The following is a 25,723-nucleotide window of genomic DNA, read 5'->3' on the forward strand; positions in this document are numbered from 1 at the left end:
CAGTAGTATTTGAGGGAACTTGTTTGGGCAAGCTATTGTTATTTCAGTGTATGGTCTCTAATTGAAAAGAAAATGGTTCACACTCAAAAAAGGGCTACAAATGTCATTATTTATGGTCTCTAACCTGCTTTTCTTAAGAAGATTATCCAGCTGTGTAAATGGATAATAAATAAAATAAGGCATGATAGTTGCCTACATGATTGTGTGTGTGTGTGTGTGTGTGTGTGTGTGAGAGGCAACTACATAATAATAATAATAATAATAATAATAATAATGATAAATAATTATTGGCACATATACAAATTATCAGGGCAGGCCAAACTCATTTGACTGTAAAACAAAAAAAAGCTTTGCCATTTCATTCCAATTATGTTAGGTCGAACCAACCTCTGTGAGTGCTCAATTGGAATGGTAACATGTTTAAAATCCTGATTCGGTTACAACCGCACCTCTCCTACAAGGAACAAGGCTGCCATCTATTGGACATTAATGTTATTACAAGCTAATACAACCCTGTCGTAAAAAGCCTTATCACTTCCTCAACAACTTATGGAAAAGGCTTATTTTATATTCAGTACGTCACTGTAAATATTTATAAATCTCAAACATACTCTGAAATGTTCCATACTATAATTAGAAATTAATTATTCAGTCATAGGACTGTTTACTTATGAAAGCTTCTCTTCATGTGGATTCATGCATTATCTATAGGAATCCATATGAAAAAGTGCAATGGCATTAAATATGTATGAAAGCAGAAAATGAAAACAAACTTGACGTGTGTATCCTATGGATAGATGAATCAATGCACGGAGGAGAGGAGGGCAAGATGAGAGGATCAGATAGGTAAGCAAAGACTTCCCAGAGACACAGAGGAAAAGAGTAAACGCTGCATCCCTCTTACCTTAGCTTTCAAATTCAAATTACAGTATCTGGTCCTTCAAATCACCTAGCAACACACAATTAGGGCATATTCTGCAAAAAATCTACAGTTACCAAGGAGTCTAATAATGATGCATTAAATACATTTAAACTATTCAAACATTAGAAAACAGGAATTAGGCTCATTATTTACCCTCTTAAGTCACATTATATCAGGCGTAGCTATGCATGCCATGAAAAATAAAACTCCCATATTCACATTGTGCTTATTGTTCTATATTGCAAACAATTAAATGGAAAAAAATGTCAAATTAAAGGCTGAGGTAAATTCATAGGCTACTCATTGGTTTAAATGTGGACATTTGGCCACTAATAATTTGGTATACGATTAAGAATCCAAAGCCAAATGATAATACTCCAAAGCTGAATTGCTTTTATAAGATTAAGGAATCAATTATAAAATAACATGAGCTCAACAACCTTTATTGAGAAAGAGATTGGCCATTACGCAAATCTATGATAAATAAAACCATCAAACACGCTAATCTAATATAAATAAAACCTTCAAAGATTTGAAATGACTCATGACTGTTTTGTTGCCTGCCAGACAGATTTATTTGCAACAAAGAACAAGTATTAACAATGGCACAGCTCAGGCCTATTAAGGTGGGTGATACCAAGTCCCTGGCCAGAGTGAGCGCTTATCCTGGAGGAAATTCCAGCTACCAGCCTAAAATGGAGCCGAGCTGGAACCAGCTTCTGCTCCAGCTGGATATTTGGTGATGGTCTGTTGCTGGTACCAAGCTGGCCAACCAGCTGAACATGGCTTTACAGCATGGTTGCTATCTCAGCCACAGTTTGACCTCAAACCCATCTTAAAACCAGTCTTAAAACCAGGTTAATCTGGTTCCCAAATGAAAAGCGAATAAAATTCTGTTTTGTGGCACACGTTTTGATGATTTTTCTATGGATATTATGGATCATTTTTGAATCTGCAACCTTTCATGTTTAACAGTCCAGCAAAACTTACTCTTGGCCAATGAAAAATAAAAAAAGAAAGAGAAAGTGAGGCAAGATATGCACATTTTTCAAATTGTATTTAATGATGACATAAACAAATAAATGTACAATATACTCCTGAGATTTTAAGCATTGTGAGACGTACAAAAGGAGATAACGTGAACGCCGAGGCTGTACATTGAAACTGTAGCGTTGTGTCTGTTGTCCTTTGTGCTTTGCGTTAATTAAATATTACTGTGTGCATGTGGGAATGTATCATATATTCAAAGGCTTCATCCACGTGACTTTCCACACCCGGTGTCCTATTGCCCAGTACAGCTAACCCGGACATCAAATCGGTAAGTCCGAGTAAGTCGGTTAGGTGGCAAGTACTCACTAGAAGATCTCACACAGCAGAAAATACAGGTGGCAACAACTTGTGAAACCAATAGATATTTCTTCGGTGTGTGTTAACGTGCAGATATAGTGACACTTAGCTACTGACAGAAAAACTTTGGTGTCATACTCAATGTCTTGCCATTGCTGAATGCTTTCGGCATTGCTCTCCCAAACAGAGAAGCGTTAAAATGTCTGCCTCCAGTGAACAGCATGAACTTTAGACCTTCCCTACAGACAAACCCACCAAGGAAAGGGATGTAACCAAAGAAGATTGTGAGCATATAATATGAACAACAGGCAAACACACATTATCTTAGGAAACAACTACACAATTCAATTGCTTGATGCGTGGTCAAAGAATGGTTACGATTACAAGGGCAGCATCAAATAACTCTTCTCTCAGCTCTATATACACAAGATGATCAATAAAAAACTGGAGGGTATATGCAATTAGTACTGGAACCTACATTCTGAGCCAAATCAGATTATAACCATCAGCACCTGTGACAAACTTTCATATAGGGTTCAGAATAGATTATCAAACAAACCTTGATTTGATTTTTGGCCTGTCATTTGCTCTGCCAGCAATCCCAGCTGTTCTATAGGGTACCAAGAAGGGAGACAAAATGGCCGTCCCTTTGGGGGAAAAGTCCTGTTTGTCCACCGGAGTGTACAGTACACGTTTGAGTCTCTCGGTCTCAAAAGAGGATGGGCCACTTTGCTCATTTACACGAAACAAACCAGCTCCAAGTCCCTCCAACCTAAGCCCACACCCAACCTCCAGGCCGTCCTCCACCCGCGAATGTGACCCGCCGTTCAAACGTCCTCGCCCGCGGGCGGCTCCCAGGGACGCTCAGTGTCCGTTGGTCTCTGTGGAGGGGGCGGGGGCGGGCGTGGGAGACCTGGAGGTGCGGGCGGTCTTGTCGGCCCCGGGGCCGGACGGCGGGGCGCTCTCCGGGGCCTTGCCCAGCCCTCGGGCGGTGATGGCGGACAGGGGCTTGGGTTGGGCCTGGAGCCCGGGGCTGCAGATGAGGTGGTGGCGCTCCCAGTCCTTGTGCTGGCAGAAGGAGCCGCAGTAACGGGCGGCGTTGCAGCCGCTGCACGTCTCGCTGGCCTTGCGCCCGCAGTTCCAGCAGCACTGGGGAGACAGAAGCGCCTTTCGTTACGGCTCTCTCCGTGACTTACCGAGCGACCGTGAACGACTGCATCCAGAGCACCATCATAACTCTCTGCATTACATTACATTATTACATTACATTACGTGGCATTTAGCAGACGCTCTTATCCAGAGCGACGTACAACAAAGTGCAAATCAAACACAAGAGCAAGTGCAAAAGTGGACCTGAGAGGACAGTACTGTTCCGAGTCCTAGTGTAAACATACAGAAATTCAGAACCCTTGAAGAGTACAGTCAACTCTGCAGCAGACACAACAATGCATAGTCTTATCCTCAGCTTCCTCCTATCTCTTTTTGACATAAAAAGTGTTCCGAATGATTTTACATTACATGTCATTTGGCTGATGCTTTTATCCAAAGCGACCTACAGTTGATTAGACTAAGCAGGAGACGATCCTCCCCTGGAGCAATGCAGGGTGAAGGGCCTTGCCGAATGATAAAACCTGTTACAGCAAAAATATTTGCCAAAATATAATTTCTTTTATTTGTATTCAATTTCCCTTGTAGTGTAGGCTCATGTTCCCTCCAGGAGAGAAAAATAAATCAGCGGGTTTTTCTTTTCTTTTCTACAGTCTCCAGATTCAACTAATTAAGGTCTTCATCCAAGACCATGATTGGTTGTTTAGTTGAATTGGGCATGTTAGAACAAAGCCTTTCTCTGATTACCCTGGACACCCTGATCAACGCACGCTGCCCAACTGCTGCCTGACTGAGAACCAGCACACAAATTCACAAGAGCTCTTTCCCAGCACAGACATTCACGTGTGCTCTTTTCCAAAAACAATCTCTCCAGGTCTTTGGCAGGCCAAGGTCAGTATTCAGTCAACCAGTCATGCGCTTGGTCCTGACGAGTGTGTCTAATAGTATACCGATGCTTCAATGCAGAAATGAATGACTCACCTCGCTGGAGTCCTCCTGCTCGTTGATGACCAGGATGGCGTCCTCCGTGGCCTTCCTCTTGGTCTCTGCCAGGGTCTTCTCCATCTTGGCCCTCTCGGCCGCGATCATCTCGAAGGCCTTCTGCTCGGCCTCAGCCACCGCCTTCTGAACCTCGTCCATGGCCTGCCTCTTCACCTCGTTCACTGCCTCCTCTAGAGGGACAAACACGGAGGTCAGAGTCCCGCAACACACCACCACTACACGGCCCATCACATTACATTATTACATTACACACAGTAACTAAGCTTTATGTATCGATTAACTATATTATACTATATATTAATAAGTATAAGTTTAATTGTATATGTAATGCTCAGTACTATAACTATTATTATTAATGATTCACAAGTCAATACCCGGGCCATGATTCAATCAACATCATTTTTAACTTTAAATGAAAGACTTGGCAAAACTAAACAAAGCATTGCATTTGTTTTTTTAGCCAAAGTTGAGGACAAATGTTTATTGAATCCAGACCTGAGACACGCTATCAAAGATGACAGCTCGGAGACCCTAAACTTGAGCCGAATGGAGTTCAGAGAAAGGAAAACACATGTCCGGGAAGCCGAATCAAAGAGGCGTCTGATTTCTTTCTGGAGAAGATCGCACGTCCCCTCTTCCAGGGCCGCTATCCAAACTGCTCTGTTCCTCCAAACTCCTCCCACAGCGCTGGTCTGGGATCAGCGATGGAGGGAGGAGGAGGAGGAGGCAGATGGCTCAGAGCCGCGGCGGGAGGGAGGAACGGGCCGCCCTGGTTCTTACCGGCTTTCCTCCAGATCTCGTCCGGCACGTAGGCAGAACCTGGCCGAGGAGCAAACTCTCTCTGGGTATCTGTGGGCAGAGCAGAGGGAACCGGCTTTAGAGAGCGAATGTCTCACTCAACGAGAGGACGCGCGATTGGTCTGAGGGCCCCACGTTAGCCCCCCCCCCCCCTCCCCCCTCCGGGCCCCCCCTCGGCCTGGGTTTGGACAGCCCCGGCTCGCAGATGGCTCGAATCCGCGGGAGGCAGGATGGGTCCTTAAGAGAACAGCGCTCTCGCCTTCTGTCCCGAGCTGGACCGAGCCCACTGGCACCTGTTGTAGCCCATCGATCAGCAGGCATGCCTCAGCGCTCTTCCATACGCCACGCTCTCATTCACAGCCAGACCACTAGAGGGCAGTGTGTTGATGCGATGCACCAGGAAAATGATCTACCGATTTACATTTACGTATAGATGACTGAGACTGGCCATCTGTTGCAGATACCACAGTTTGACGTTTCGTACGGCTCAGATAGCTGATGAAGCCTTTTTGTGTGCTCTTAGTGGAATTACCATTTTCCACAACATAATCCTAGGGCTCGTTTCTGACAGTGCACATTCATTTTTTTTCTACAGTTACAAATCGGACACGAGCAACAAAGTCCACAAAAGAGTGACTACATTTACCTAGCTAACAACTAGTTGACAGCACTGAGTCCTATATTAGCCTGACTGCTATCCCTAAGCTGAAGTGCAAGCTACACGTGGAGATCGGAGTGTGGCAGAAAGGACTCACCGGAGTTTCCGCTCTCCCCCGTGCGGGGGCTGTGGCTCTTGGAAAAGGGTGGGGCGCTCTTCCTGGTCTCCTCCTCACTGGAGCGCCTCCTCCAGTAGTTCAGCTCCTCCCTGTCTGACTCCTGGCAGCGACGGAGCACGTTGATGGAGCGCCTGGTCTTTTCCACCATGTCCACAATGCAGTTCAGCACCTGGCAACCGCGGTAAAGCGAGGGCTGTCAAGACTCATACGGCATGCCACCCCCAGAGAGGACTGGGGGCCAGGATGTCTCTGACTTCCCATCTCATCCTGGTTCGAGGCAACGCTCTGACTCACTGTCTCTGATGTCAGAGGGGCAAGGGCATGACAGTACACTTCCAGCAGTGCCAGTCTCTGATTCATACCAAAATAATCCGAACTATGGAAATTCATTTCCTGTGTTACTTGTGTGCTCTATTTGAAATAATATGCTTAGAAATTGACATTTTTCTAAAATACTTGTACATGCAGCAATAACAGAACATGAAACAGAAGTGGAACACATGCTATAATGCTGCTTTGCACTTTGGGGTGACAGTATCACATCATGCAAGATATTGTTGTGTACTTTTGCCTTCTGAACATTATCGATAAGCTACTTTTCTTATCTTCTATCATCCACCCTGGTATTATTACAACGTTTTCTCCTATTGGACTGTTGCTACTATTAATATTACTGAGACCATTGATATTACATAAATATTACTGTGCTGAAAAGTTACCATTAATATTGGACATTTGTGCATTTTTTCCTTTTTCTATGTATGGATGTGAACAACATGATAAAAAAAGTCTTCAAAGGATTAAGCGATGCTGCATGTCCCTTACTGTGTGCAGCCCCCCGGTCATGAGAACAGGTCTTACATGATCCAGATGGCGCCACTCGTCCGCCCATTCTCTCTCCGTCAGCCGGTGGTCCACCGGGTCCTCGTTGTAGCCCCCGTTGGTGCCTGATTAAAAAAACATCACACGTTAAGGTCCAGCCGAGCCCTGATAAAAAATAAAAAAACCGACGACTATTCAACTTCCTGCCAAGCTCTTTGAAAGCTGCGTTGTGAAGAGACAGCGTTTACAGTTGCCGAGCAAGCCAGCGAAAAGCAGCCGGTTTAAGGACACAAGGTTCACGTCCACCGGCGGAATGCAGAAAAGTAAAAACAACAACTGACATTTCTATTTGAAGTACATAGTAGTATTAGTAATAAAATCCTGAAGTGTATCGGAGAGACGTTTTCATAGGCGCCAGTCCTGAGAATTTCCGCCCTGGCGTTCTTCCTGCGGCAGATACTTTCCTTATTTTCACCCCGGCGCGATGGCCCTGTTTAAAGGGCTTTAGTGAGGAGGAGGGAGCGGGTCTGCCTCCCCGCGTCTCCGCCAGGCCCCGCTCCAGAGGGGGGGCCTGCTGATGAGAACCAGACGTCCGCCGCGCCGCTCGACATGCTGAAGAGCCAACATCTGGGCCTCAGCTGTCAGCGCCCTGCCCTCCCCCTCCCCACCGCTCTCCCCCCCCCGCCCCACCGCCGCTGTCAGGCCCCGTCTGGACCCGCGGCATTCCGGCGGGGAGCCGCTCAGGCGGAGACCGTCCGGTCACCGGACTTCACCGAGAGGATCGAGCACCGAACAGACCCCGACACAACCGCCCTGCTGTTCCCCACAGCTCCTCTGAACGCGCTCGCAAGCACGGCACTGCCATAGTTTCTGTAGCGCTTCTGCGGATATGAACCACACTACTGTATTCTCCACCGTGACTGTTTAGGAAATCTGGCCATGAGCGGATTTTCTTTTGTCAGGCGCGTTCGAAATCTGTGAGATGAACAAAGTGGTGAATCAAAACTGAAACCCGCTAATCGGTCCATTTTCCGATTCTGCCCTTATTCGTCAAGAAAAACTACTTCCCTACGACATTTTCGTACTCAACTCCTGACGCATGAAGTCACTTATCAGACGCAAGTATGTGAAAATGTAAAGCATATTCCAGCAAAATTTGATGAAAGACTGTGAAAATACAGAGCATCTTCCACGTCCCCACACACCCCGTGCTAAGCTATCGTGCTGATTTTGTCATGATGACCATCGTGTGGCGATTGGCCGAGGTTTACCCGGGAGACGGGGGCGGTCCTTGAGGTCGCGGAGCTCCAGGATTCGCTGGGGCTCGCGGTACAGGTGGGGCACGGCGATGTCTTCCAGGGCGTAGTGCTGGAGGGGCGGAGGCGTGGGGTGCAGCTGGGCGCTCAGAGGCAGGGGGTGGGCTGGGCTGTGGCGGGGCGCTGGGCTGATGGTGCAGATGCGCTTGGCGGGGGGCTCCAGAGGACCGGGGAGGCGATCGTGAAAGCCGTTCTCTTTCCCCCTTTTGAAGCAAAGCGACACCAAAACATGAATCCCACTACAAAAATACATTAGGCAATATGTTTTTAATTGGGGGAATTTCTCTTTATTTATGTCCCTGAAATAAATAAAATGACGACTAATTATATCATTTAAAAAATGGAAGTGATTTCTTTTAAAGGAATAAAGTGGGAGGCTGGTGTGGTAATGGTGGCTGACCTGGTGGGGCTGGGCCTCTTGGCGCTGTCTGCGGGCTCCAGCAGCAGCTCGGAGGAGTCGGGCGGGGACGCCAGCGCGGTGCTGAGCAGCAGGTGTTCGTGCTGGGACAGGTACTGCGCGGGCGTCTGCTTGGCAGCGCGGGCACAGTGCAGGAGCTCCCTCTGCAGGAGGGGCAGGTTGGCCTGCGGAGAGGGGGACAGGACCGCGTCTTTAGGAAGGAGGACAGACCATGACTGTAGTGCACACAAACACACACAAATACACACATACACATACCACACGCACACATGCACACACACACACATACACACACACACACACACACAAACAAACACACACACACACACATACGCACACACAGCCGCCACTTAATTCAGCAGTCAGACAGGAGTTATCACGTAGTAAGTGCATTATTATTAGCTCAAGATATTTTTTCGTACAGTGATTACGCCATGTTCAAATTACATACTAAAACCTACATTTCCCAGTCTATTTCCTCAAGTTTCTCAAGAAACACATTTTTCCCCTTTATTTATTCAATGGAATGGTTGCCATGAGGAAAAAAAGCTGGAGAACAGAAACAATCATTGAGAGGATGAACGCAATAAAGATGTCAGCTGCATTATATGAAATAATAAATAGTTGGATGGATAATGCAAAACTACTCAAAAGGAGTCAAGCAGCTATAGGAAAATACATATAGGCATGTTGACTAGTCTTCTTCAGGCGGTGCAGAACAAAAGCGGGTGAGTCGCATTTCATTGTACTGAACTCATGACTAAGAGCAAACTTGCTCTAATAAATATAATTGTTTGCGTAGAGGGGTTCTCTGCTATGAAGAACTTTTGAAGAAAAGTTTTACGAAGACCACACGGCGCGGGACAAACTCTGTCAAGCAGACTTCGGGGTTCCCCGGTCTCGGGAGCGTTGTGGGCGCCCTGGTGGCGTTCGGCCTCCGCTGAGCGGGGATGGCACGCGTGCCGGAGGGAGGGTGAGTGAACACAGACCCCCTCTCTGCCGTAATGAGAACCAGGCACCAGGCACCGGCGAGCGTAATTACACCCACTTCCCTGTTCTCCTGCTCAGGCCCCACTGCATATGTTGTCTGTCATCTAGGCCCTCTTCCACGGCCGGAAACAAGATTTAAGGCACCCTCGGAGCTGAATGCCTGCATTAATTCGATGTGGAGCCCATATGTCGTGTTGGGCTCATAAAAACGGGGCGGGGGCGGAGGAAGAGCTCCAGTTATGTTTCACACTTCCGGGCTCTCGGAGTAATTTGTGTAGGGGGGTGGCTGGTGGGTTCTCTGATTTCACCGGTGGAGTGGACTGTTGTCATAAATAACAGAGATGGAAAGAAACTGAGGTATGGCCAGGCGCACTACACGCCAGGGATATCCTAAATATTAGTCAGTGTGAAATGTCAACATTCACAGCGAAGGAAGAGGGTATTTTTCAAGGGGGGCAGGGATATGTATTTCCTACTGGACACTAGAGACGGCTAGGTTACTTAAGACTAGACAGGATGCATTAAAATCTCAGTAATATTTCAATTTGTTCAGGAAATATTAAATGCACGCCTTAATGGACAGTTTTACATGACCATTATCTACAACAAAAAAACAATTAGGAAAAAGCAGTTAAGTGCATCAGACTGAAACAAAAAGGTTTATTATGCCTTTAACCTGTTGATGTTAATTCCCTTGAATGTGCATCCAACAGATGATTACCGTACACTGAATTTTACCCTACAAAATAACAAAAACATCTATGTGCTAATGCAATACTGATTGTTTTCACCAACAAAACCAGTCAACCAGGCTTCTACACCAAAACCTAGTCAACCAGGCTTCTACACCAAAACCTAGTCAACCAGGCTTCTACACCAAAACCTAGTCAACCAGGCTTCTACACCAAAACCTAGTCAACCAGGCTTCTACACCAAAATGTACCCATGGACAGCCTTTCATTATTTCTTCACAGACAGAAGACACCTCACCTTTAGGAACGGGATGACGAACGGTCTCAGAGGGAAGTTGGTCGCCTCCTGAAGCCTGCCGTGGAACTCCTCGATGGTGACCGTAGAGTTCTGTGAGGGACAGCCACACAAGGACGCTCATGTTGCGGTTAAGCAAATCAAAGCTGGTCATTAACCACAAGCCCTCATTTTTCACTTCGGCAAAACCTGAGGCTGGTGGCAAGGGTTGTATCTCTGCGTGAGCCGGGTCGTTGGCACTCACCACCAGGGCCAGAACCAGGCTGCGCACGCTCTCTCCAATCTCCGGGGAGATGTCGTTGCCAAACTGCTGCAGCGTGGTCAGGAAGCGCTTCAGCTTGCTGAGCTGCCGGGCTCCGCAGGTCGCCGGGAGCTGCTGGTTGGCCAGCGAGGAGGAGGAAGAAGAGGAAGGCCCGTTGCTATAGCGCTGAGGGGGCGAGGGCACTGCGTTCAGGGTAGGAGGAGAATGATTGATCCCGTTGGTCACTAAGGAGAAAAGCCAGAGAGATAGAGGATGAAAAAACGTATAGTTAGTTCCACAAGGTGGAACTAAGGTGGAACTAGTTCCACAAGGTGGAACTAACTATACATCACTACCAGTCTTTTCCACAGGCAGGAAAAACTATGAAAATCCTAGAAATACTATGAATACACTAAATACAGAACTGAAATAAGATGCTTGAACCGCATACCTTCTGTAAAGATCTAGCTTCATGTACAGTATATAAACTTGTAAGCTACCAAAGTTTCTGGGTATAAGCTCCCTTGGTTGTTGATACAGATAAGGAGGTGGGCTCTGCTCTCTCAGGGGAGTCGTGAGGCTTGATTGGACGGGCCTGTGCCCGTCAGCAGCGCGGCAGGCGGTGATTGGAGCAGGCGGCGGGGCGGGAGACTCACGTGAGGTGGAGGAGAAGGAGGCGGGGCGCGGACCGCTGGGGTTGACGGAGGGCAGGGGCGGCATGGCGGAGGGAACAGACCTGGCGTGAGCTTTCACATCCACAGGAGAACCGGGCATGGCAGGGCTCGTCTTCTCTGCGCTGTCTGAGGGGGAGGCAGGGGGCTCAGTCACGGAGCCAGTACACACCACTCCCCATGCGTAGCACTGAATGCTATTCCAGGTATTATAAGGAGCATGCTAGCTTACTGAGCGGACTGCCTTCCAAGTCTATTCAATTGTATTCAATGTTATTTGTACAGTGCTTTTTACCAACGTAGTCACAAAGACAGTTGACTGAGGAAACGGAAAAGAAAATTGGGCAAAAAAACAGGCCAGAACCTCAAAAAGCAAGTGAGTGTGGTAAAAATAAGATCCTGGTGGAAAGAAAAACTGTGAAATTCTATAGACATGCTTCTAGCAAGACCTGGAAGGACTCACAGTGCTACACATTACAAGTTTTATCTACAGCACTGAAATGCTCTCATCCAGAGAAGAGGATTGTGGATCGATTGATCCGACCAACGTGTGCACCCGTGCTGGATGGATTTTCCAGATCGAGCCGGTCATTCGGGAAGGAGGGCCCGCGTGATCACCGCCGCACAAAAACATCGGGAGAAGGGCAACCTTGTTCCCTGAATTAGCCAGATGTCACGCCTTGAACCGCATTGAGATCTATAGCGGAGGCGCTGAAGAAGGGGACCATTGTAGTGAGAAGAATACCCTGTCACTGAGCACTCAGTGCTGGGAGATTTGCTATTTCATGCTTACTAACAAGAACCCCAAGAGCTATTGAGAGTTAAATGTGCACTTTCATTGTAAGCCTGACTCGGGGCAGGCCACCAGACTCTGGAAGATAAAACAAACTGGTATTCTATTGCTCTTGAGAAACTTAGACCATGAAGACTCCATTTGTCTACTTTGGGAAAAGCTGGGCAATCAAAACTGAATAGGCTGTGGATCAAGTCCTCGCCAGGGATAAGAATTTCACAGTTTAAATATCTCAGGGTCTCCTATCTTTAGCAAAACACTAGAACAACTCTTTGTAATACATCTTTAAAGATATCCCTGCTGACTAATTTGAGTCCTATCTCATTATCCTGTCAGAGCAGATGCTAATACAAAGCTCTCTTGAGTAATTTGGTTTGACAAAGTAATGATTGGCTATAAAGGCGTGTAAATTTAATCCGATACTCGCATATAGCCCTGTAAAGTGAGTGAACGCAGTCGAGCCTTATTCCAAGATAAAACATTAGAATAAACTGAATATCAAACAACACTACAAAAAAAAAAAAAAAAACTTCTCACATGACTCTAATCCAATAAAAAGTTACCACACATTTCATCTTTCAACCTCACCCCCACTTTCTTTGTTACCAGTCCACTGGTCACTTTTGCCTCTGTGTTTTGTATTGCATGGGGAAAAATGAAACCCATAACTTAAAACTACGTTGGTGGTCTACATCTTTGACATTAATGCGAGTTCTGGCATGCACTTTTGAAATGCCTTTCATCAAGGAAAAGTTAAAAACAAATGATGCCATTCTGCCATGCAACAGTCTGAAAACATTCAGAACAAAACAAAAAATGAAATAGAAAAGGTTGTGCACTCTCCCAGAAAATGTCCTGAGCCAAACTTGATTTAGAAAAGCAATAGAGTTCTAAGCAGAAGCCTTACATTATATATCAATGCCCCTAACTTTCCTGTATTCCAGTGATGTATAACTACTGACATGAGAGACCTAACACACAAAATAATGAGCCATTTATGTGCCAAATCCTACTAAAATATGGTATCTCCACACTGCAAAAACATACCATGCTTTATATTTTTAAGGTAAATGTTCTTATCGAACATTTTAGGTCTAAAAAATATAAAGTAATTTTTCTTACCCCACTGACAGATCAAACTGCTTATTTTAAGCATTTTTTAAATTCTTTTTCAAGTGCCGAGCAACAACACTACACAGTAAAATAAGGAGGAATTATAAAGGGACCGTTAGTGAGATAATCGCTGAAAACTAGCAGCCGTTACACTTAGCATCATTCAGCGTTAGCGACAGCTCAGAGGACACACTGTCAGACTGTAGGACAACATCTACTGCAGATTCACGCAGGCACATAAACACACATACCCCCCCAACCTGCGGCTCAACAGCTCCGCTCCCTCCACCTGAGCCCCGCGTACAACCCCCCCCCCACCCCCCCACCCCCCACCTGCCTGACGCCTCCCCGGGTGGGGAGCACAAGGGGCCGGATATACAGAAGCCGTTTGTGTTTCTGTTCCACACAGGACTACGTCGGGGCAAGATGAAACTTATACTATCAAAGATCCTATCAACACACTGTGTGGTCTCTCAATCCTGTGAGAGTCCTGCTCTAAGCCTCGAGTCCTCCGGGCACTTCATGAAGAAACTCCAATGTTTTTTTGTTTTTTTCACTACTTCAATTAAACCCCGTTTAGACAGGAAACCGTATCATGCTAGTACAGACTGCTTCCCTGAACTCAGCATGCTACCCATTGAAACCCTGTGGCCACCGGGCTGAACCATGGCTCTGTGCACTCTCTGTAGTGGGGTCACGGATGTCAAAGGTCACCCATTAGGAGAGAAAGCAGAGAAAAGTGTGGTGTCAATTTGTCATTCATCAGCCGGCAAAGAAGGGATGAAGGCTATCTTTGAATGCAGTCGGAAAACGGTCTAAATTCTGTACTCAACTGTTCTCTCTCTCTCACACACACTCTCTCTCTCACACACATATACGCAGATACACACAGAACCTCACACCAGTTCCTGTGGCGAGTATATTATATAAAAGCTGATATGAAAGCTGAGCTGATGCACATGTATTGGGATAAAGATAAAATGCACTCTTTACAAACTACCATAGGCTAAGGACCAATGGCCACCCAAGATAAATATTTGATCTAGGACAAGGTATTTGCCAAGCAGGCGTGCATGCCACCTGTCGTCAATTCAGACGGCCTAAAAAACACTCCTCTTAAGGAGGGACAAAGTGTCAGGGATGCTGACGCCTACACTAAAGTGTACCGCCCCGGACTCTGCCATCTTCCTCAGAAGTAATGAGAACAGACATTCACCGTGCCAATTCTGAATATGGAAGAAACGCTAAAATGGTAGTTTGGCGCACAGGGATCCCATTGCGTGTGTGCCATGGTAACCGTCTGCTTGGCCACGTCGCGTTACAGAACGTGCGATTCTGGTCTCAGCCTTGGGGAAATCTGGCTCCAGCAGCCACCTGTTCTGTGCCTCTCAGCACGTCGTAACGGCACACAAAAACACGGTGCATTCGAGGACTGCCTGAAACGCAATGCCCCAATTTAAATTAGATGAGCACAATGTAAAACAAAGCTGAAGCACAACTCACAGAAATAGTTGCATTTTCAAGACTTTCTTTCCGTGGAAAGAAATTTCAGTGAATTCAGGATTAATAAGTGCAACGGAGGGAATTGTTTTCTGCCATCTCCCACTATTTATCCTCATGTTTATCAGTGAGTGGGTAGGCCTGTGGGATGGAGGACGTCACATTTGGAAGATAAAGAGAAGCCACTCCTGGCAGGGAAAACACAAAAAGGAAAAGAATAACTTTCTTGCACCTGAAAGTGTGCTGAAAACAGGTGAGTAGGCGAAGAAAACTCCCACACACTTATTTGTGCGAATGTTTCAGTCAGTAGAATGCTAGCATTAGCATGAATATCTACAGCATTTCCAGGGCATAAAAGAGGAAAGGAGCCATTGTTTAAAGTCAAAGCCTTCGCAGCTCAGCCCATAAATGTCAACAGTAATTTCCCTTGGAAAACGGAAGGCAGAACCAGGTGTTATCGGGGTGAAAAACCTTCCTCTTCTCAGCTGGCAATGTGAGAGACCAGGTCCACCATTAGACCTATTCTGTGCATGAGGGAAATTCATGGCTGTAATCGAGTAAACCATTTCAAAACAAAAAAAGGGGGGGGGACTCAAGGTGAAAATCACCCATTGTGCGCTGGAGTTCCTTATTTTTGTGCGGTACATTTTGATGAGATACTACTGGGCATTCTTCGCGTTCCTCAAGGACGTTTTTGTTTCACTCTGCTGGCTTCCAGCTTTGCTTCAGATGGTAGGGTTAGTGAGGAAGGAGATTACGGAACAGACTCTCTTTGTCACGGTCAGGTCGCCGCTCGGGGAAGGACAGGGCCTCGGCGGGATGTCGGCGAAGGTTCGGGGGGGGGGGAGGGGGGGGCTCTGTGGATGAAGGTGACACTGGGCCTGTCACCTCTCTGGGTCTGACAGCTTTCCCAGGACGCTCACCGAGTGTCACCGCTGCGGGAGACCGCCTGGCACGGGGCCAGCTCCGGTCCTCTCGACCTCAGTTTAACCGCAGCGGAGAGAGTAACCCTCAGCGCGCCACAGCCGTCAACCGACAGACACCGCGATTAACATTAAAGATTCGCTTTCTTTTTTTTTTTTTCGCATAATGAATCGACCGTCTCATGCTGGGTTCATCGTTCTTACAATCCTGACCGGCTATTGAAAAAGGGCTCACGGCTCACAGGCTTTTATCCGCTAAACATCCTTCCTTCGTTGGACCCGAGCGCTGTGTTGTCAGAGGCCTGCGGTGGCTCAAGAGCCCACACAAATCTGCTTCGCGGGCGAGAACAAAAGGCGGCGAGGGTCTGTACCGCCTTGAGGCTTTTCCCTACAACACATTCTGTTAAAAAAGAGGCCTCCAAGGCCGGAGACTCAACGGGGTTAAGCCCTCCGCTCCTTCGCTCCGGCGCTGTCGATGAACACCCCCCCTCCCCTTCCCCCCCCGACACCATATGGATCTAATCGGGCAAGAACTCACCAGCTGGGGCCTCCAACAGTCACCTGTGACAGGAGAAGGGGACAGAAGGCTTCGGGTTCTCTTCCAAGTCAGAGACAATGTGTTTGAGGGGAGAGGAAGGAGAGGGGGGGGGGAGGTGAAAGACCCGAGACTGGGAGCACGGCAGGGGGAGAGAGAGAGAGAGGGGGGGTGCAAACAAAGCCCCTGCACCTGGCCCCAGCCCGTGTGCATGCAGCGACAATGCACGGCACATCTGTTACTGCCCCCCCACCCCCCCCACACGCACACACACACACTCCCAGCTAAGCCCTATTGCCCCCACTCTCCCTTTACCCCCCCCCCCCCCTCGCTCTTTCCCCTTTCCACTCTCCCGAAGTAAAGCAACAGGCTTGTATTTCCCCCAGGAAAGTAGACAGCGCGAACACAGGTTTGTTCTACCACCCCCCTGCCTCAGTGGTTTGTCCCCCCACCACCACCCACCCACCCCAGTGGTTCATTCAGCATGTGCCCATAGTCTGCAATCAGCTCAAATCTACATCTTGCCCACTTCTACTACTCTCTTTCATTTGACAATCATCTGACATTTTGACAAAAGAAGAATCCTTCCATCGGCTGCCCTCCAGATGAACCTCAAATAAAGATCCACTGCAGTCAAGGAATTACTGAAACAAAAGGCTAACAAAAGATTGTGTGGAGTTAATAATTTGCCTATGGACAGAACTCACTGAAAACACTAACAGTTGATGTTGAAGGTACACCATTGTTCATTAGGTAGTCCTTGTCTGTGGAATGTCAGCTTGCAGGGTTTTATTTTGAAGAAACATTTGAGCAAATGAGGTCAAATTGTAGCAGAAGGTTTCTCTTTTTTCCCCTGAAAGCAAATAAAACTGGATACTACTCCACCCCCATTAATCACCACCCCCAGAGATTGTATCCATCTTTTGAGACATAACTCAGTTCACACATTCAAACAATACCATCTCCATCAACTCGAATTTGCTGGTTGATTACTGGAGTGACATCAAATGCCATTAGGATCCCTGCGATTGAGGACACACAGCTGTGGTTGGTATGCTGATGGCATGGGAAAGCAGCAGATATTAGGCCGGGATGACACAACAAGGAAAACTGAACCCATACTCAGTATTCATAAACTGCCATTGCTAGGGCCCAAGAAATTGATGCACGGTATATTCGCTACACCAAACTGAATGCAGCTTCATGTCAAGCTGCAATCTCAGATAAATGTTAAGTTCTAATTCTATGATGGGTTCCTGATGATTCTTCTAAAAATCCAAGTCCCCAGGTTCGTCCTTCCCCCATGTTGCCTCTACCCCAACGGTCCATATAGTTCAGTTTAAAAAAAGTAAATGAGTACAATAAAATCACAATCATTATTATGATCACTATAAGCAATAGATAAATGACTATAATAACCATAGGTGCCCTTTAGATAAAGTTGGAGCAGGTGAAGATGGTCCCCAGTCATCTGTTCGGTTTCTGCTGGCAGAGGCATCGAGCCCACATGGGGCCGTGTGTTTAATGACTCCTCCTCTGCATTCTGTTAGGCACAGCCTGTCCCACTCAGCCAGGAAAGCAACAATGTTCGGTTTCAGATAAAAAGGGGGTGCTCGCCGTGGGCTGAAAACATCGCAGCGGGGGTTAGGTGAGAGGTGGAAGAGCAATTAGTTTGCACATTAAGGGTCGCTAAAAACAGACCGGTCCAAACACAATTCCCCTGTTTTTACTCGGTTTGGTCACAAACGCGAGGCTGTAAATTAGCGCACGTGTTTTTCTTGGCCCGGATTGACGCGTCAGTGTTTATACCAACATGCCATCTGGCTGGGTCCCAAGATAAATACGGTACCTTTGAGAAAGGAGAGCGACGCACCGTTAAATCGGTTTCTGTATGTTAAATATCGCCTTCGCCACAGGCATATTACTAACTCGGACCCCTGAGTTTGCTTAAAGCAGGCTAATTCCTTCTGTTAACAATTAGAAAAATATAAACGGCAACGTCACATCGCCACAATTGCCAGTGAAATAATCGTGGATGGAAAAACAATTACTGGCATCTTCCAGTGCGGGGCCTAAGGCAGATGGCTGAAATATTTCACATCAGAATCGGAGAGCGGCACACAGAAACAACCGAACCTTCAGAGACTTGAGGTTTCCATGGTAGGCGAGGCTACAGCCTGTGAGGGGGTCAGTACAGTGGGCAGGGGTCTTTCTGTTCTCCTTCAGTAGATTAAATCCAGTGATTTCAATCTAACCGCTGTAAACACCCCCTGTGCTTTAATCTGCATGCTTGATGGAGCCCATGGTTGGGTTCACTAAATGCAGTCCAGCTCTTTGTGGGAATGGACAGGGTTCAAGGACTTCTCAAGCCTATTCCAGTACCCACTACACCAATTCAAACACTAAATAAAACGGCAAAGTAGCCAATATCACAAGAGTTACGATCTAATGAAAAATGTATTTGCTGGTTATCCTAAAATCAGCTTCAATCCAAACCCGAACTGCTTAAAATGTGATATAGATTTTGATCCAGGATTAGGGGCGAGGACCGTAACATACCCAATACAAAAGCTTTTCTACTTATTCCACCAACATCACTCAAAGTTAAAAAATGTAACACTTCTGTCAAAGTTTTTTAATTTTCATGAACTCTTCAGGTCAGTTCTATTTTTCAGGACCGCCCCGGGTACCAGCATACGGGCCTAATCCGCTCCCGTGGAGCCAGCCCAGCCAGTAGCTTATCAGCCACACTGCGTTACGGGGCCCCTCGGCTCCGTGGCCAATTGATTCTCCCTCCGATCGGTCACCCGGGCCCCTAGCGCATCACATCTCTTTCACCCCGAGGTTTCTTCAGGAAAGACGATCCCGCACGATTACACAAAGCGTCGGAGGCTAGACGGCACGAGTGCGGTTCCTGCTGGCGGTGCTTTCATCCCAGCGGCAGACGAGACCACCTCGAATGAACTGGTCAATACGCGCAGCCACACGAGCGCTGATGAATTGGCCAGGCGCAGGCGTATGGGGAAAAGGTCAAGAGAGCTCCCCTGGCAAATGTTACAAAGATCTGACAATCCACTTAACCTGCCCGCGGACCCCCTTGGTTTTCTGCGTCGGCCGGTGGAGTTCTCCAGCCAGACAGCTGGGAGTCTGAAACACTACGCTTATAAAACACGGCACGAGCTGGTCACCAGAAACCGGTGGAACCGGTTTTGAGACGCAGCCAGGTGCTAGAACGCTTAGCAGACTCGGAGAAGGGAAGGTCACACAGAGCCAGCTGTCTAAGGCACTACCATCCACGGGTAGCAGCACAACAGTATGGGCTGTTGAGCAACACTTGCAGTTGGACTTTCAGCACTAGTAAATTTGTACGTCCAACAGATTCAATGCACTGGATACAAATTTTATAAAAAGATTTTTGAAGCTAGCTAATAATCCAAATAAGTGTGTGCATCCCTGATCACCTGATATCTCACCAGAATATATGTGTGTAATCCATTAATTAATCCATTAATTAATCAGTGCATTCTGCACTATTAATTATGCCATTCTTCTATGTGATTTCTCACTTATGTTATATCCTGTTTTGAATTCTGGGGCCACAGACCTATCCATCCGGAGACGATAAGATTCCTGCAAAGATCCAACAGGTTACATTCTCTGAAACCATCCGAAACAGTCAGCAGGTAAGGATGGGTCCATCTCATGTCCGAGGACGTCTGAGAAGGTCTCATCAGACGCGAGTCCTCACATCGGTACAGGGATATGAAGCAGACTGCTGCCGTCATCCAGCTGCTCGGTGGAGAGATGGAGACGCATGGAGGCCCATCTGAACTCGCTCCACTGCACAGTCTCAGAAAGATACAAAGACAGTGAAGGAAGACAGCTGTGCTTAAGTACAAAAGAGTCTGTGTGTGTGTGTGTGTGTGTGTGTGTGAGTGTGTGTGTGCTGTGTAGGGGGATTTACTTACATAATTTGCTTCTTTTTTTTTCAAAAATGGAAACTTATGCTATGCTATGACTTATGACACAGCTTTTGTGCCATAACTCTTGGGATGTGCTGAAGAAAGCTGGGAAGCAGGCAGTGAGGTTTGGTGGTCTGGGGGCCTGTTTGCCTTAATGTAATTCATTCCTCATGGCGTGACCCCCTCTCCCCCTCCATCCCACCCCATCACTGGGACGAGTGCCTAACGTAAGCCAGGGTTAAAGAGAACACGGTGCAGAGTGGAGGCGTCTTGCAGACCAGCTCCTCCCGGTCATGTGACGGGGGACTGGGGCCAAGACAAACACCCTCCCTGGAGGTCAGGAGATGATAGATTATGGAGGCGGGAGGGGAGGGCGCGCAGTCTCCATGTCTACCTGAACGACCCTGCCTGACAAATTTCACCCTAACGACAGGGGTGCCTATAAGGCACAGTGTGTGCTTGTACAAAGGGCACCTTGTTCATCCACCCGTCTCAACACACACACACACAAAGGCAATATGGACACACACACACACAGCACATGCACGAATACGCACACACAAACATGCATACAACTCTTATATACACACACCTCAAATAGGCAAGGGATGTCACCGATCCAATAGAGTATAAAAACACAAACAAACACAGACATGCACAGGTGCAGACACGCACACAAGCTTAGGTACAGTCCATTGGACTACCAGGCCACCGTATTCAAGACCTGCTCAAGGCCATCCGAGGCAAGTACGTTAACAGCCAGTCCCGTTTCCTCCAGAGCCAGGCCTCTCCACTGACCAGTCCGTCCAATAAAAGAGAGCTCACAGGTCACTTAGCAGGGCCTAAGGTATTAGCCTAATCCGTGCAGTCTTCTCCAAGCCCCTGTTCAAGACATCCAGCCAGACCTTTGCCTCCTTCTCCGCACCATCCCAAAGAAGGTCCTTCAAATTGAGTACCTGGGACAAAAGGCCCTTTCAGCCCCATACGCCCACGCGCAATAAAACGGGTATTTCCTACGAAGATGGTTTTCGATTGAGACCAGTCTCCGATCCGGCAAGCCTTGGAGCCCGATACGACTGACCCAGTCACTGGAACTAATCCACTGCATCCTGTTCCATGCTTTCAGCAGATGCTTAAACCCTCGACATCCACCCGAGAGCCGCGGACATGAATAAACCCATAAACAGCAGCCCACCGAGCGAGACGGGGAGGACAAGCGGTCTTTTCAGAGGTCAAAGTTTGCTAGACAATTGCGAGCGATGTCGACAGCTTTATCAAAGTTCCAATAAATTTCATGCGAGAGCACTTTGAAGTCCATTAGACACCCACTCAAAGAGCTCTGAGGCGTAGCGGCCTAAATGAGTATATCGGCAGAGGGTATGGTAAGAACCTGTGTGGCATGTAATGTACCAGCTATGTCGATAAAAGCATTAAGAAAGCACAGCATTTACAAGAGAGCAGGAAATAAGCCCATGTAGCATCTTCAAACATACAGTATCTCCAAATTCTTCCGAGTTTTTGGATAATGCTGTTTCACGGTTAAGACACTGAGCAAGGCACTATATGTACTTGCTTTAAAAAATGTGACTTGCCCACTGGTTGAGAGTCTAGGAAACACCAAAGCGTTGACATGCAAGGGAAGAGCCGGTGTGCAGGAGCAGAGACACAAGCGGAGAGGTCGTAACGGCGTCTCCGTGCCAACCGCGAGCGTGTGCTCGGAGAGAGGACAGAGCGCCGCTGTCAGAGTGACGATCTCCAGGCCCCTCGGCGAGGCAGCCACCCCCCGGACCGAGGCTCCGCCGCTCCGTCTCCCGCCAAGCCACCCCAGCGCAGGACCCGCAAGGCTGAGGCTGTCCAGGGCACCGCCGTCACCCCCTCCCCCTCCTCTGCTCTCAGGGGCTGAATCAAAAACAGGCCTCTGCTCTGCTGCTCTACCTGCCCCCCCCCACCACCACCACCCTCTCCAACTTTTTCCATCTCAAGAGTTCAGGAGGATATGAACCCAACCAGGACTTCTTCTTCTTCTGAAGCCAGAGACCTGCCCAAGTGCAAACCCTCCGATTCTTTCTTCAGCTCCAAACTGCACCTACGCCAACAGCCAGTGAGCAGCCAGAGCCAGTTCATCACCAGGTCTCACCGAATAAAGAGCTGCTGGTTCACAGTTAGCCCGTTATGTCCAACTCTTCTCTTCCCCCGGGGTTCTGTTCCCGTCATAACTAAAATTATTGTCTTGCTCCAATTGTAAATTTCCTTGCTGATACTATTTCACAAAGCAGCTCACAGAGCTTTTTAGATACTTTGAGCAGGGGTGTTCTGCCAGAGTTGATACCGTAGAGCCATAAAAGCATATGAATAAAAACTGGCATAAGCAGACGCCATTCAAGAAAGCCATGAGCACTATGCCCCAGTCTCCTCTCACTCCCTTTTTATTCCCGTTTCTGACAAAAGAACGATCAATTTCAACCCTGGCAACCAATTACATCACTCCACACTTACAGGGGGGATGAATGATCAGTAAACAAACGGATAAATCTGTTCCATCTTGGCATCTAAACACTGCACATGGAAAAAAAACTTTATGTGCCCATTCTGGATGCAAAAATGACACATACCCATAAAAACATTACCATTCACAAAGATAGCCATTGCCATTTTTTTAATCTAAAAATATATAGCTCTTAAAATAAAGCAATGAAATATGGACCATCCCTTCAGAAAAGAGAAAGCAAGGTTACAAATAGCACTAGTTTCGAATGATACAGCAGCCGAAAAAAGCTAATTCACAACATTTCTCTAAAAACACTCTCTTCGTAAGCCTCTCCTTAACAGACGCGGATGAAGAAATAAAACAACGAGCCAGGGGTGACAAACAGCAAACGGCAGTATAGAAAACACACAGAAAGAAGCAGAACAGGTTCCTCACCTCCTCCCTGTTGTAGCTCGGTCGTTTGCCTCTCTCTTTTAGACTGTAACGTGTTTGTCTCCTTCCTGCTTTCTCTCTCTCCTCTCTCCACGCCTTCATATGTCAGGCATGTGTTTGCGTTCCCACATATGTGAGTCCCAGTGCAGCCCGAGCCGCTCGTCCAAAGCCAAGGAAACACAGATGGGTCCCAGATGGAAAAAGGATATCCAAGCAGACCAGTCCTCCCCCCACCTCTCTCTCTCTCTCTCTCTCTCTCGCTCGCTCGCTCGCCAGCGACTCCCCCCTCCCTTTTCTCTCACAGACACTTTCCTCTGTTTCCAAGGGCTGGCTGCCAGGATGACGTCATGCGCAAAAGGCCACGCCCCCCCCCCCCATGGAACTCAGCCAATCTGCTGCTAATCTATTTCATGTATTTACCGACGGGCCTCGTAATTAACATAACTAATTACTCTGGCACGCACGGGCAAAACAAAAGCCATGCCAAACGTGAAAGGGGTTGGGGGGGTGGCTGTTAACTGCCATTCTCCATCACCAAATAGTGACTTTTTGTGATTTCATGGCCATGTTTTTTTATTTTTATTCATTTTTACGTTTTGTTTCAGCTCTTGAATTGTACTCGGATTGGCCTTTGGTTCCAATCCAAAGTGGACAGCTGCTGAGTGTGTCTGCAGAGAGTGAGAGTGATCCGTGAAATACCCTTCCCCTACAGATTGTGGAGTACATGGGGAAAGTCTGATTGATTAATCTGGCTGCAGTGCAGACGTAACTACACTCCAAATATTACTTCTGCTGTTGTGGTGACCTCTCACCTTGTATATAACTATAGGCAAGGGATTTTAGATTCACTTCGAATAATAAATCTGCCGAGAAACATCTTTCCTATTTTATTGACTACGCACAACCTTACAAAGAGCAGAAGTTTGAGAAATAATAAAAGTGTTGTTGGATTTTCTTTTTGCTTATTATCCATTGCCTGTGGTATACATAATGTGGTATTTACTCCAGACCCTGCTTACACCAGTGACACCATAGGTGCACAGACTGTATCAGTGATGATATGGATCCATTTGGCTGTGCAACTGTCTGCATTTGTGGTCAGGCTTTCCGGTTAGACCTACAGACGGTTGCCACTGGTTGTTTACGGCTATACTTTAGAGAAAGCACAGAACAGACCATTCCAGTAAACACTCGGTCGCACTGATGTGTGTGTGTGTGTGTGTGTGTGTGTGTGTGTGTGAGAATGCCCACTCACACAGCTTATACAAGTAGAGGAAAAAACACCCTGCACTTTGACAATAAATAAATGTGAGTGTTCACGCGCATTCACACCACCCCTCACAGCCCACTCAGTAAGGGTAAAGTGAAGGACTACAGGGGTACAATGCCACCCTCAGTGTTGTTTTCATGTGCAATTGTGACACACTGTGAAAGGTTAAATGCTGAGGCTTGTTTTCTGGAATGCACTTACCTAAAGGCTGGTCATAAACTCACAGTTGGCTGTAATCCTGCTGCTTTTAAATGACACCAGTTGATTGTTATTAATTTTCTCAGCAGGCTGCATCATCAAGCGTTTTGGCCTTGTTTTACGCTTTTATATAAACAGCAGAATTTTATTGGCTGCCATGCTAGTAAAGTAGGCTACCAGAAACCGAGCATGGTTTTAGCATTATATTCAAGCTACATAAAGCATTAAACCCTAGTGCTAGAGAGAGGGGAGCTTTAGAAAGAGGCTGCACAAAGCTAGACACTGGAAATACAGTTGAAAATGACCTTGCATCTTGGTACACTGGTACAGAAGCTGGGTGGCCATGCCATTGAAGATAAGCGGGCACTCAGCAGTGGGTAGTAGACTCTCAGAGTCCCCGTGCTCCACAATACAGCCGGCTTCCTAACTTGCCCTCCTCCATCAGTGTCAACCGTTTGTGCGGAGGTAACTTTTTTTAATGTGCACACAACGGCGCTGTATTTATTTTACCAGAGAAATCGATACGAGGAAGAGGACGTATGGAATCACTTTGGCTTAACTCCGTCCAGCAGCTGCAAACCATTGGAGCTTACTGCAGGAGAAAAGCCCTCTGCCCACAGAGTGAGACGTCCCAGCAAACCCCCAGCATCTGCTTTTGTTCAAATACAGGCCCGGGAACATTTACTTTTAGAAAAATAAACACGATATTACAGCGACCGCTCCGCTTACCGAGATTGGAGCTCAAAGGCAGAGGGGCTGAGGAGGGCAAGGGGAGGAAAAATCATTATTTGGCTTCTCTGTCCTCCTCAGGAAGGTTGCGTGGAAGGGGATACAGGACAGGAACTGGGCTAGATCATGGCTGTGTGCAGAAAAAGCCACAGCCCTCAAACTTTATGAAAACAATGCAGTCAATCATGTCTGTTCACAAAAGATACATTTTATGGCTTTTACTGGTATTAGTCTGCTACGACACATTCATAGTTTAGATGGTTCATGAGAATGCTGATCTTCCATTCCTGACCGCCAGTCTGTAACTGATGGCTTGCTTCACCACTACAGTAAGTGGAATAATAGCAGGCTAACTGATAGCATTGGTCACCTGGACGTTTGCA

The 25,723-nt window shown here is 47.2% G+C and overlaps 1 protein-coding gene across 2 annotated transcripts in view; it reads right to left on the reverse strand.

The window, feature by feature from the left end:
* Nucleotides 1–1,956: 1,956 nt before the first annotated feature.
* The window catches only part of LOC133109969 (protein CBFA2T2-like), a 33,885-nt gene continuing 10,118 nt past the window's right edge, over nucleotides 1,957–25,723 (reverse strand). The window contains exons 1-11 of one of the 2 annotated variants that reach the window (XM_061219766.1): nucleotides 23,147–23,384; nucleotides 11,383–11,526; nucleotides 10,730–10,971; nucleotides 10,489–10,578; nucleotides 8,491–8,672; nucleotides 8,046–8,293; nucleotides 6,814–6,899; nucleotides 5,932–6,121; nucleotides 5,159–5,227; nucleotides 4,358–4,548; nucleotides 1,957–3,418 (exon numbers count right to left, since the gene is read on the reverse strand). In XM_061219766.1, the coding sequence (XP_061075750.1) occupies nucleotides 3,134–3,418; nucleotides 4,358–4,548; nucleotides 5,159–5,227; nucleotides 5,932–6,121; nucleotides 6,814–6,899; nucleotides 8,046–8,293; nucleotides 8,491–8,672; nucleotides 10,489–10,578; nucleotides 10,730–10,971; nucleotides 11,383–11,500 (1,701 nt within the window). In that variant the 5' untranslated portion in view covers nucleotides 11,501–11,526; nucleotides 23,147–23,384 and the 3' untranslated portion in view covers nucleotides 1,957–3,133. Of the gene's footprint in view, nucleotides 3,419–4,357; nucleotides 4,549–5,158; nucleotides 5,228–5,931; nucleotides 6,122–6,813; nucleotides 6,900–8,045; nucleotides 8,294–8,490; nucleotides 8,673–10,488; nucleotides 10,579–10,729; nucleotides 10,972–11,382; nucleotides 11,527–23,146; nucleotides 23,385–25,723 lie in introns of those variants that run through there. The other variant, XM_061219765.1, reaches the window with a different exon arrangement.

The sequence above is a fragment of the Conger conger genome, chromosome 14 (genome assembly GCF_963514075.1).
Source record: "Conger conger chromosome 14, fConCon1.1, whole genome shotgun sequence".
NCBI classification, from domain to species: domain Eukaryota; kingdom Metazoa; phylum Chordata; class Actinopteri; order Anguilliformes; family Congridae; genus Conger; species Conger conger.